General features: G+C 42.5%; 3 protein-coding genes across 4 annotated transcripts in view; 2 read left to right on the top strand and 1 right to left on the bottom strand.

Annotated features, from left to right (window-relative positions):
• The first annotated feature begins 62 nt into the window (after positions 1-62).
• LOC105462572 (coiled-coil domain-containing protein 130 homolog) lies at positions 63-1834 on the top strand. Its single transcript, XM_011709267.1, has 5 exons — positions 63-219; positions 411-726; positions 845-1105; positions 1221-1353; positions 1433-1834. The coding sequence occupies exons 2-5, from the start codon at positions 415-417 to the stop codon at positions 1651-1653; spliced, it is 927 nt and encodes a 308-aa protein (XP_011707569.1). The 5' UTR covers positions 63-219; positions 411-414; the 3' UTR covers positions 1654-1834.
• On the bottom strand, positions 1805-2929 carry LOC105462573 (ragulator complex protein LAMTOR4 homolog). Of its 2 annotated transcripts, none has more exons than XM_011709269.1 (3): positions 2681-2929; positions 2439-2513; positions 1805-2359 (listed from the first exon to the last, which is right to left on the bottom strand). In XM_011709269.1, exons 2-3 carry the CDS (start codon positions 2508-2510, stop codon positions 2117-2119), a joined length of 315 nt encoding a protein of 104 aa, XP_011707571.1. In that variant the 5' UTR covers positions 2511-2513; positions 2681-2929; the 3' UTR covers positions 1805-2116. The 2 variants fall into 2 exon arrangements, with proteins under 2 accessions (XP_011707571.1, XP_011707570.1); XM_011709268.1 differs by having other exon boundaries at positions 2748-2929.
• Positions 2930-4811: 1882 nt separating this feature from the next.
• Positions 4812-13564, top strand: part of LOC105462602 (zinc finger protein 423 homolog) — an 84174-nt gene continuing 75421 nt past the window's right edge. Inside the window, exon 1 of the mRNA XM_011709304.1 lies at positions 4812-4851. Within this exon, the coding sequence (XP_011707606.1) occupies positions 4812-4851 (40 nt within the window). The remainder of the gene's footprint in view (positions 4852-13564) is intronic.

Raw genomic sequence — 13564 nt, 5'->3', positions numbered from 1 at the left:
TTACAACCACTTCTTCAGAGGGCGTTAGTTGCACAAGGCCGTCGTGTTCTCTCTGGTGGACTGATGGTACTGGTGGTATCCTAACCTATTTTATTTGGTGAAAGAAATACGTCGAACGTCGGAGTCAGACGTTCAGTGAGATCTGCACAGGGCTCATCAGGGAGATTATTTCAAGAAACTCCACCTATTTTTCTTCTCAAGCTTTGAAAAGCAATTAAGGTATAATGACAATTTTTATTTTACTAATAATTGTTACGTACAATTACAGTGTACAAGTAGATACAAGTGATAATGAAAGAGAAAAAAATTGTTTTAATATAAATTATATTTATCCTGTATATATAATAATTGTTTGTAGTCGATGTCACTAGATATTTATATTTCTAACTGATTTTACATATAAATTACAGCACAATGGGAGAACGGAAGGGAACAAATTTGTACTATCCACCGGACTATGATCCCCGTGCCGGTGGCCTCAACAAGTTCCTGGGCACTCACGCGCTGCGTGAGCGAGCCCGCAAGATCCACATGGGAATCTTGATCATACGATTCGAGATGCCCTACAATATATGGTGCAACGGATGCGGGAATCACATTGGCATGGGTGTTAGATACAACGCGGAGAAGAAGAAGATCGGAATGTACTACAGCACCCCGCTCTATCAATTTCGCATGAAGTGTCATCTCTGTGACAATCACTTTGAAATAAAAACAGATCCTGCTGTAAGTTGTAATTGACATTGCAAATTCGATTACTGCTTTTTTACTACATTTACTAATTTGCCACTGCTTTTACAATCTGCCTGCTAATGTTTGTTAATATTTTCTTTTGCCTTTTTAGAATCTGGATTATGTCATAGTGAGCGGTGCGAGACGTCAAGAGAATCGATGGGATCCTAAACAGAATGAGCAAGTGGTACCTGAGACGAAGGAAGTATCGCGCAGATTGTACGACGATGCAATGTACAAGTTGGAGCATGGGATGGAAGATAAGAAAGTAGCGAAGTCTCGAGATACAGCGCTGGAAAGTGCAATAGCCTTGAATGAGAGTGTCTGGAAGGATGATTACAGCTCGAACTGTGCTGTGAGAGCTTTATTTCGGGTATAGCCATCAAATTTATTTTTATAATACTACTATTTATAATTTTTTTTTACACGAAATGTATTTATTATAAATAATAAATTAAATTAACTGACTTGTGCATTTCATATTACAGGAAAAGAAAAAGGAGCTCAAGAAGAAGCAAGCCGGAGATCATGCATTGCTAAAAAAGACTGGATTAGATATTGACTTGGTAAACGAACATGAGGATGACATCAAACTGGCAAAATTACTCGCTCACAAAAAAGGTAGGTTATTCAGCACTTAAGCGAACTAAAATGCACATTTTATTATACACTTATGCTTTAACGAATTCTTTCTTTTCAGATGCAAGGAAAAAAGGTGGCACGGAATTGAAACGGTTAGTCTCGATTGTACGGTATAAAAATAGAAAAAAAATATCTTCTTCGAATGACCGATTGAAACTACAAAGCCAGGAATCGCCAAAGGTACAGGAGGTAACAGATAACGCTACTACCTCCAAAGCCAGTAGCTCGAGCACATCTCTGGTCAATTACGACAGTTCCAGCACCGATAGTGACACTTAGAACTTTAGGTACCTATCTCGTGGAAGTGATATGTACGGTATATAATATATTTGTAAATAAAATGTTACAGAAACAAAAAACTAAGTTTTGCCACAAGATGCACTAATATCAGGAATAAGATGCGGCACAATACGTAACGAAATACAAAAAGTATTTTAATAAAAAATATATTTCTCGAGAATGATCGTAGCTATAATTTTCCATCAAGTTACATGCTGGAAGGATGTTTTACGAAAGATCGAAAGAAGCCGTCGCATAACGGAGGCGTGTAATGCTTCCTAAAACTACATTGCACTGTAATTCATTCTTCATTCTTAGAATACATATATTCCTATTATAAGATACATAACAGTGAATAAAGATCTCTCGTAATGATCGAAGAAGTTGAACTCGTGTCGGATATCAAAGCTTACAAAGAACAGATGTATTGTTTTTGCTGGGCGTTACGTTTATATTCGTGTGTCTAAACATCGACGACGGGCTGCTGCTCGACGATCGCCGCGGTCGGAGCCGGCAGCTTCCTCTTCACCACGTAGATCTTCTTATTGGAGAGACACACGACGTAGCAGTGATCCTTGTACTTGATCGATATCTTCTCGAAGGGATCGTGCAAGGGGAACGCCTTGGGATCAACTTTACTCGTCAGCGTGACCAAACTGCTCATGATATTTGCCACTCTTTCGTCATTCTCCAAATCTCCTCCGGACTGCAACACAAATGTGGAAGATTCTACTTGCCGTTACAAGGAAAAAAGGAGGCGCACTGTCGGAGAAGCTGCATCTTACCGTCAACACGGCACCGTCCTCGGTTAGTACCAAGAATCCGATTTGATCAGGTATGCGCTCCAACGCCAGCATCTTCTGCAAAGCACAAAAGGAGCACCCGTTCTGTATTGGCCACGACGTAAAATTAGGGGAGAAATAAACAGAAGAGACAATGACGTAAAATAAGAATGTGAAATCAAATTGAAATATAATTAGTCTCTCTTTCTGCTTATTTGCAATATGTATTTTAGCGAGTTACATACATCGTTGTTTATCCTAACCTACGCAATGAAGACGGAAAATGGAAAGTGAAAAAGCTCGTTGGCTTACGTATGATGATAACGTCAATGAGCGATGAAATGTCATGCATACGAGAGATTGATAAACACGCGTCTCGGCACTGACGAGAGTGACGAGGTAATATCAAATCAAAGACGTCGACGTAGCGGAATTTGTGAAAATTCACTCGAAAAGCTTGCGGCGTACCACCGTGCACTAACGCCCTCTCGGGAATCTTCAGTGACTACCTCGAGAATCGCAGCTATATCGACAGATTTGTAATGGCGGTCAGTCAACGGAACGCGTCGCGTCGTTCGTGTACGTTTTCCCGTGATTCGTGAAAGCGAGTTTCGCGCGCGAGGTCAACTCGTCGCGAAGTGTCAAGTGTTCAACCACAACGCCATTCATCATCGTGCAGAATTGCTGCTGGATGCCGTGGTATCGCGACGTCGATTGACTTTCTATGCATCCGCGGAATGGACCGAAATCGCGTAGGTACATACGCGCCAAAGCAGCGGATTCTGGCTTGCCTCTGGGTACTTCTGGGATCTTCAAACGATACTTAATCTAAAGGCTCTTCAACCTCGACGTTCTAGACGCACGCCCAACACACTGGAACAGAAAATTCACGCCTCAGTAGGGTATGTAATATCATTAATAGCGCGAAGATGCGACAGTTTCGTTAGGTGTACTTCGTGCGATCGTAGCGTCGACGTTGCTGGACGGTACATGGCATCAGTGACGCGTTGCATAAATGTTTCGTCAATTAATTACGGTAGTAATCGGCAGTAATTTCAACATTTTTCACGTAAATTCTCCGATCGCAACTTCTCCAATTAGGATAAATATATACATGTATTTTACGTATTTAACGTATGATTCACTATGGCAACGTGAATTATTTGCCTCGTTATATTCGAATTACAATCTCTAGTCACTGAGAATAAATAAAATATTTATTCTAATAAATATATATATAAAAATAAAGGGGGTAGAGTATTGGCAACGTCGAGAAAAATATCGAGCGATACTTCGCATAATACTGCCAGGATTTGGCAGATTTTGGTTAATTCTAAAAATACAAGGTTTTGCGGATTATATATACTTAAACGCTTATGCAAATATTTATCACGAAAAGTATATAACTTGGCAGGGAGACGCTACCGCGTCTCCTGTCTCCCGATGTGGATATTTCCCTTGTCCCTTTCGCTCTGTCGATGTGTTATCGTATTCCGTTACCACTCCGTCAGTGATAAAGTAGAAATCTATTCCAGGTAGCATGACATATACGACGCGAAATCTAGAGCATAAAGCGACGATGATTCTCAATTCCCGTATATTATCCATATTCTACTTTTGTACTTTGTACAATTGTATAAAATACAAAATTGTGTTATTAGCACAATTATTAGCGAGAGCGACAACGCATAAATTGTTCTTATATTTATACGTGCAGGAATGCATTATAGTTACGCGTCCACGAACGCGCCATCCACAGAAAGATCGCATACAGAACAATCGCGGAAGTATATCCTCCGGTTAGGTGTGTATACGTTTACATCTTTCATTGCCGAAAATGTTCGAATTAAATTAAAAAGCGTGACGAGAGTGTCGCGCGCAGGGCGGCCGCGCGCGGATCGCACGCTTGCGCGACGCTCGCGCGCCAGTGGTTCTCCGCGGGCGCGGCGCGACCCACGTCCATTCGTCGCGCGTCCTCCGAGCGCGGCTGTCGCCGGGTCCGTATGCGAGGCGCGCCACCCGTTTGTACGCCCGTTCCGTGCGCCGCAGACCACGTGGTACCGCGCGGCCGCTTCGATTCCCGATCGCGCGGCGCGCGCGAACCTTCGAAGCTAATTTCACGCGTACGCCGCCCTTCCTCCCTCCACGCGCGTTTGAGTTTCGCATTCGCCCTCGCGATCACGGCGTTCCTCGCCGATCGCGAAAATCCGTTCGACGGCGCGGGAGAGGACGTCGTTGCGTATATACGGAAATAAACCTGTCGAAATTCGAGTTCCCGACGAGCGCGAGTGACATGTCGACGGCGAGGAGCGGCTATTGATCCCCGCTCCGTGTCCCTCCCGTCCACATTCGCAAGTGCGTGCCAGTGCAGGTGATATGTCCAGGAGGAAGCAGGCAAAGCCTCGATCTCTTAAACGTAAGTCATTATTACAACATTATATTTGTTCAGTATGAATATTCGATGTTAGTAGCCATCCCGATATCTCTCCCCCCCCCCCCCTCCCCTCTCTGCATTGAAATAATGAAATCAACAACAAATATTAATTAAAGATTGAGCATGCGATATAAGTAAGTTAGCATGTAACTTCGTTATTAATTTTATCTATTGTTGTCAGAAAAAATATCTCAATAACAATTATATTCAACGTGTTTGCGGGTTGACTGATTCTTAACGTACGCAGTCTTGTGTGAAGTATAGCTTTTAAAATTATTTCTATCTTTATGGAAAACAAGTCATTACTCGTTCGCAAATCTTGATTACAAAACACCCCAATCTAAAGTGATTGGTCGAGAATTGACTAATTATTTCTACCCAGCGGGATTATACAAATCGAGATAAGTTAAAGTAGGTACGTCATGCGCTATGCTTTTAATCTCAAAATAACAGATAGTTCTAATTCATGATAATACTAGAAATCTTCGCGATTCATCATATCGAAGGAGAACAAAAATGGCAAGGGAAGGAGGGAAGCTTTGCGCGCGGGAAAACGCGAAGGGGGAAAAAATCAAAATAACACCAACGCGAGAATCCACCGTTTCCTAGGCGGCTTCGTGAAATTAACGTTTATGAGCTTTCACATTTGTGTCGCGAAGATACGCGAATAATAGGAAAGTTCGTCGCAAGGTGCTTGTCCGTGTGAGAGAGAGAGCGTCGTTGTGCGGAGGGAGAAAAAGAAGTCTTGGCTAAAAGGGTGCTTCGTGAAACTTCCAGACACGTGCAACCGTGTGTGCCCCGGACATAAAAGTAACGTACGATACGAGTGCCAAAAGTCACTATTGTTGCAGAAAGTCTACCGTAACGCCGTAGTAATTACAAAAACGGCCAATATTATTTGAGCAACTTTAAAACTTGAGGATTCTACTTTTTTTTTTTTAACGATTGTACATTTGCATTTCATGATCGTACGTTGTAATATTATGTTACATTTTATTTTGGCGCAACACAAGATAAAGCGTGGTTTGTAGTATGATTTAAAAAGCAGCAAGTAAATAATCTAAAAAAAAAAAAGATTTTTCGTTCCCGAGTTCTTGACATTTTATTTCCGAGAAAATAGATTGAAAACTTTGTCGTTACAATATAATTTGATTGATATGTTTGTTACTTACACATACATATTATTCATTTTTATTGATTAAAAATACTTTCTATGAAAGTATCTTAACTCTTAACCTGTGATCGAGTTATCACAATTGTAAACAAAGAACTTGTCATTTGCTATATAAAATTATATTATTATAGTCATTGATTGTAATAATCTTATTAATTTTTTAAATTACGGTTAATTTCTTAAAACTGAAAAATACATAATTGCTCCATTCACGAAAAGTTTATTTTAGCCAATTGTTCATTTTAACGATATCAATTATCGAGTAACGCAGCGTTTGTATGTCAATTCGTCACGGTGAATAGCGAAAAACGGAGACAAATAGAACGGCAAAAACCGTCGAAACTTCTGCCCCAGCGTCATGCGGAGGATGTTGGATTGTTGGAGCAGGTCGAGAACGCGCGTACGTGCAACCGAATAACCGAAATACAGTGACTGTAAAGATTGAAAGAAGGAGAGAGAAAGAGATTAGACGAAGAGGGTGAATGCTCTGAAAGAGGCGAGTCATAAATGTAGAATAAAGACTGAGAGAAATGCAAAAAGCGAGACAAATAAACGTGGAAAGAGAGACGACGAGAGAAAGGAGACGCGTGTTCGCGAATAAAAGAGAATAACAGAAAGAGAAAGAGAGAGAGAGAGAGAGAGAGAGAGAGAGAGAGAGAGAAATAGGTGAGGGTTGATGAAACGTGGAGGATAAAAGGAGGACAAAGCGTGTCTCTCACCGTAAAGGATAGTGGAGAGAAAGAGAAGGAGATGGAGAGCGGGACATCAGCAGACGTGAACGGTTGGAGGGCAGAAAGAGAGGAAATGGGTACGCGGGATAGATAGAGAGGAAGATAGAGGGAGAGGAGAGTCAGTAGTCAGCCAGGATGGAATTAGGTGGAAGCCCGCGGGAGACCGGCGCTCGTCCCCGGGGAATCCCCGGCCTCTGTAATCACCAGTTCGCCTATCCTATCCAATTCTGGTCGCACTCCTCTGTCTCTCTCTCCCTCTCCCTCTCTCTCTCTCTCTCTCTCTCTCTCTCTGCTTCTCTCACACTCTCTCTTGTCCTTCCTCGTCTCGCATTTCCTTTCGCACGCGCATCTCTCTCCTCCAGCTTTCCAACCTCTTCCTACCTTCTACTCCTATCTTTCCTTCCTCTCTCTTCGTTCTGTATCGTTTCCGCCAACGATTTCTCTCCTTTCCTTTGAGCTCTTCGCTGTTTCTTCGAGTTATTCTCCATTTCGACTCTCCGCGCGCAACAGTTCCTCATTCGTCTTATTTTTATTTTACAATTTCTCTCTCTTGTATACACTTTCTTCAGGTCCTTTATCGTTCATGCAAGAAATTGTGCCATTCTCAGAAAATTGAATATAAAAAGTGGAATGCGTGAGTACCGTTTCAAACACGATTTTTAATATTTAAATTGTACAAATTATAGACTCTTGATTTCCAACTGTGAGCTATACGTGCGCTTCAAAAATGCGAAGATCTCGCAGGCTCGCGATGGCTATACGTAGTATCGTGTGTATACGGTATAGCGCGGCCCTTTTTCCACCGAAATTGCGACCGCGCCGCGGTACTCGTATCATTTCTCGTTTGTTGGCAGAATTGACGATTGAGCGGAAACGAAAGTTTTCACATTGCTCGTTTCGAGCCGGAGCCGCTGGCTGCTCGGTAGCCACATCCGGATTCCAATAGCGGACGTAAAAGGCACTCGACTACCGAAATATTGGCGCTGATTGATGAGCAAAGAGTGTGTCGTTTCACGAATCACGATTTAAATAGAGTAAAAGTAGGGGTGATAATGTCCACTTATTCTTGTTTCGCGAAGCATTAACTACTCCTTCTGTTGATCGTAAAAGAAAAATCATTTACTATAAATAATAACATTTTCTAAATTATATCAAAACATTTCTAAAAATTTGTATTGAACTGGTATACATATACATGCACACAATTAAACAGAATTATTCTTGATCGAGAATTCAAGAATACATCATATGGATTGAATTTGTAATATAACGCATAAATTTTGTTTTAATTAGTGCAACTTTGTGATATTTTTATTTTCTTAAGGAGAATTAAAACTACTATCCCTTGAGTTTTTATTTTCTAAAAATTACATATATAACTAGTATTTCTAATAGTTACATATATAACTAGTGCATACATATGTACACACAATGATAGATCTCGCCATTTATTAACTTTCATTATTAAATATCTCAGCAGTAAAAGCTGTATCCATCGTGTCTGCAACTACGTCTATCTGAACCTGGTACCGACAGGATTGTTAGATTTATGGCCAAACATCCGGTAGTGATACGCGTGCAAATCGGCAGCAAAAATATCGGACGAACATTGTACGCGGTTTTTTTTCCCGCTTGTTTGTCGTGGCAAATAAAACCGTCGTCTTTTATCGGATCAAGCCGGACTGCTATCGCGTGGTCAGGACGTCACGAGCCAGTGGTTAGCCACGAAATAGCAAGCCGGACCGATAGTATTGCCAGTGATATAGGGTGTTGCTAATTAATGCACGATAATGAACCTGCGCGCGACCGAAGCCGTATTAATGGATTCCAATGCCCTCGTCATAACGTGGACAACCGGTAGGTAGCAGTTGAACGGAGGATAATTGCGTTAATGGGAATATATCGGCTTGCGTCGGCGAACCTCGGGTTATTCCGACTTGCATTTCGAAAATCATGAATTAAATCAAGCGAACGGACGTGAAGCGAGCAGACAGTTGGTCGAACTTCTGCCTTGTGATCAAATTTCGATAAAATTATTTCTTTTTCTTACGACTTTATTAGTGTCGAATATTGCGCTAAATAAATATTAAAATTAATTATTTTTGTCACTATTGTTAGCCTGATGGGAAAGAAGATATGATCACGTAGAAAAAATGAAAAATGCAAATATAAATTTACGAAATGAACATTCTTTTTGTCGATTTGTACATGGACGGGACACATTATTACAGAAACTGGTGGAAACGTAACTGTATCGAAATTGTTAGAGAAATCTTAATTTATCAATCTGCACAATGCATTATTAGGGCTGCATTATATATCGTATGTAAATCCGCTTGCCCGTGTGCATATGCATTTCTAACGGCAAGTATGAAGGAACGCCTAAATATAAGCGCATTATAATTGGTGAGTAGGACGCAATGACCTGAATCATGTGCATTATGCCTCAGGAACGTGATTGTAATTTGTGCGTACTCGCATAAATGCATAATTATCGTCCCGGAATTAATTTACACGCGCAGAAATGATTAACGATCCGGAGCTCGAGCGGCGCTTGCTTATCGATGATTATTATTTCCCTCCCTTTTCCTACGTTAAACATTAGAGCTGAAAACGCGATTGGTTGCAATGAAGACATGTAATTAAAGTGAAAATTATACCTTGACTCTCATTCGAACCAGAGAAAGAGAGAGAGAGAGAGAGAGAGAGAGAGAGAGAGAAAGAGATTGCTTATAAATAAAATAGTTTTGCAAAAAAAGTATAATGTCAGAAGCGCAGTTATTCGTATAATAACTGATTGTGATAATACACTCTCTAAATTTTTTGGAGTGAAATTTCACTCTAAGGAGTGAAAATACTGCCACTTAAGTGGCCGAGTGACAGTATTTTCGCTCTTTTGGAGTGAGATTTCACTCTTTTGGAGTGAGATTCACTCCAGAAAATTTAGAGAGCAGTGTAAACTAATTGGTAACATCAAATTATAAGCAATTGATAATCGTTTTATATTGATACTAGGATAAGTAAACGACAGTGCTACCATGCTACGCTCGATGTTACCAATATAACGTTATCGCACTTGCTTACGTCTTTATTTTCTTCGCGATAGCGGACTATCAGAACAGACAGGAGGCGGCCGCGCTACCGGTACAATGTAAATTTCCGGCTTAGCGTTTTAAGCCGTTTAATCATGGCTCCTCTAAAACTTAAGCCGCTATTAGTTTTTGCAGTGACAGCACTAAGTCCTCACCGGCGGTCATAATCATTATAACGCGTCCGCTAACTCGGATTAAGTTATCGGCCTCTCGTTAAATTATTGTCTAGGAAGAGCGCCCGGTTTCTATTTCTATAGGTATACGCGCGTCATGCAACTTCCAGTTATACCCGTTTCTTGCCTCTCATTACATCTCAATAAATAATTTTGTCCTCAAAAATGTATATTTTAGGTATACTTTCATTCACAATTACTTAAAAAGGAATGTTCGCGTGTTCTGTCCAACTTCGTTATCTCTCCAGCTTTGGAATTATTTTTTAATGATATAGTAAAAGCAATTAAAAAACCTTAATAATAATAACAATTTGGAAAAAAAATCGTAAAAAAAAATTATAATGCACGTGTTAAATCAATGATCTTAAAAGGTGAAGATTGGTAAGAGCACGCGGTGTTGCGGCAAATTGCAACAATCGCGACAAGGATCGTCCGTACGGAATTAGAAGACGGGTGAGATGAAGTTGGTGAACTTCGAGACGCGGGCGTCCGCGTGTGCGTGTGCTTCTTAATAGCGGGCGGTATGCGGAAGGCTGCGTGTATCCCGTAGAGGTAGGAGAGCGCGACGTTACAAAAGACATACTCGAGGACGCATTCCCGCGACGCGGCGGTATTCCTTTGAGGAGCGGCCACCCGTTGACAAGTCCGCAAACTTGGCGTCGCTTTTGTGGTGAATGCACGTCGCGCAACGGCGACGTCGATTTAAGAGATTCTCTTTCGGTAGTTTCGGTAGAACCTGCTGCCAGGGATCCGTCTACTCTCGCTCCGAATCGCGCTCGCTTATAGTAAACAATCGAGATTCGCGTGCGAATAACTTGTGAAGATAATTGCGATTTATCCAAGATTATTACGCTCAATGTTTGGAGATTAATTGCAAGAGAAAACAGAATTGTTCTTAATGCCGGATTAGTCATATATACATGTGGATATTGCGACGTGACGGTTAAACGATCGCGATATCTCTCTTTATTTCCTCCGGAACCGAAAATTACATTACTTTGAGGCTGACAAACGCGCGCAGAATCGGCGTGACAGGTACCCAAAGGTCCTCCGCAATATTCCCGAGTCCTTCAGGAGGCAGGTGCCTCGCTGACGGCGCCGGAGGGGGCTCGGCGGCGCCGTCGCCGGCGGATGCTCGGGTCCCACGGGAGTCTGAGTCCGCGTCAGAGCTACCCTGGGTACGCGGTCCCACGGGATCTCCCTCGACTTTCCTCCCGACTACCCTCTCTACCTCTCTCGACTACCCATCGCAGCAACGGCGCGGTGGCGACGGCAGCGGCGGCGGCGGCGGCGGCGGCGGCGGCGGCGGCGGCGGCGGCGGCGGTGGCTCTTCCCAATGGCGGCGGCTGTCTACCGTCTGCCTGCCTGCTTGCCTGCCTGCCTGTCACGGACTCCAAGACGTACGGCGGTTGCAACGGCGGATAGAGATATCGCGCGCGCGATCCCGGATATAACCCGCAGGGCGCTCCTTTATTCGCGTCGTATCGATTAATGACTCGCGGACCCTCGCCGACTTTCGCGAGGATCGACGCGCCCCGCGGGACGCACCCCGACGCAACCGGAAGGGTTTACCGGTGAGGTCAGCTCGTGGAACTTGACACGGAACGAGAGGGATGTTGTCGTAAAATTATCAGAACACTGCGTTAAATTTCTAACCGCTTCGGGAAATCGTTTGTCCGCGCTGCATCATGAGAATCATCGAGGGATTTCTTATCTTACATTAGCGTGGATAGATAAAAACTTTTATTTACCATATATAATCATCTATCAAATGCCGCATATGTTATCTTAATTTAAAATCGCTGACGTTTCAAAGTTTATCTTTTAAATGGACCATCTGCGTTTATCTGCTAATTTTCCGCAACATCGAGTTTGCATGCATAAAGTCTCTTTTTTTCTTGTTCTTCATATTTTATTAAATTATAACGCGATTACATAAAAATCCGAGACGATTAAGGCGCTACAAAATTCGCATCCACGTATAAGAACGGAGGCAGGCGAGATCGCCAGCCCTCTGGAAATTCCTAGGAATCAAGATAAAACGTTATTATTTGGAAGATGCGATATACTTCCACCGCGGGAGGCATTATCGAGAGACGGGGGCATCGTGACTCGAATGATCCTCCTAGAAGGGGTTAAGCCGCAATATGCAGTTATCTTGCCCGGCGTGCATGCCGAAGCCATAATAACACATCCGTTTAACGTTAGCCAGCGGAGCTCGGGGCCGAGATTGCAACCTGTATTTTCGTGAGTTTACCTCCCCCCCCCCGCCTCTCTCCGCTCGCGCGCGCGGCCTGCACCTTCTCTCCCGGACCATCTTGAGAATAGCATCGTCTAGGCCAGGCCCCGTATTACATTGGCTCGTTGCGAAACGACGTACGCGCGTTATAGGTGTATACCGGTGTATACGTGCGGAAAGGGTGCCCTGGAGCCGATACAGCCGATCCCACCCTCCGCCTTTACGATTATTGTCATAAGGGCGCACGCAGCCCCGTCTCATCGTCAAATTGTTTACGATGTTTTACGGTAAATTGAATACGTCGACGTGAGAGTGATACGATCGTTTCTCCAGAAATAATATCTGCGCACAACACCGTTAACATTTTGCTAAACATATTTCTATTTTATAAAAGATACAAGGAAATAGAAAGACATTATTTTCCTAGAAAACACTTTTCGCAATTATAAATGACGGTGAAATTTGGTTTTTACACCTAAAAAAGAAACTCGAGTGATAATCTATATAAGCACGCATCTCGCCTTGAGTCTGGGACAATTAACGAATCGACCGAAACTCGCCGAAAGTCCTCGGTTACACAACAATGATGGATGAACCATTAACCACCGCCGTAGTAACGCGAACCGCGTTTTGGCGCGAGACACGCCTGACAGCTGACAGGGTTCGTAGGGCGTCGAGGTGCACGATCGAAGGACGCGGTACCTTCGCGTCGTGTCTTCTGGAATATTTAAGCTCCACCGCCCCGTCTGTAGATTTGACGTTCATCCGTCTGACGTTTAACCGCAGCAGTTAAAGCAACGTTTAGGTCGCGATTAGGCTAAAGTCAATTTGCGCATTTCTTTTATTAAATTCATACTTTAGTTGTTTTTTCTTTATTTTTCGATAGTTGTAACATACCTACATGCGAGAACCATGAAGTCAATTTTATTTTTATTTATTGTTACTTTGACAGTTACACAGAAAGAATGATTTTGCTGAAGTATATATAGGTATCTAAAATTTAGTTTCAATTTAGATAGAGATTTAAAAATTATTTTGTTGAAGCATTAAAATAATTATGTAGGAAATTGAACGATTTACGTCATGCTGTAAAAAGTTTCGACATTTTAACAACCAGCATAGATCCTAATTTTGATACTCCCAACAAAATTATTTAATGTACTTTCGGCAAGAGGATCAAGAAAAATAGTATACGACCCATGGCCATAATGTTGGATGCCCTGACATATGTGATATGATGGCCTCGGCTGCGCCTCGGCCATCATATCACATACGCCAGGAAATCC

The sequence above is a fragment of the Wasmannia auropunctata genome, unplaced genomic scaffold, assembly GCF_000956235.1.
Source record: "Wasmannia auropunctata unplaced genomic scaffold, wasmannia.A_1.0 LD336097.1, whole genome shotgun sequence".
NCBI classification, from domain to species: domain Eukaryota; kingdom Metazoa; phylum Arthropoda; class Insecta; order Hymenoptera; family Formicidae; genus Wasmannia; species Wasmannia auropunctata.
Note: the sequence above shows the minus strand (reverse complement) of the source record. Positions and strands in the feature narration are given on the sequence as shown.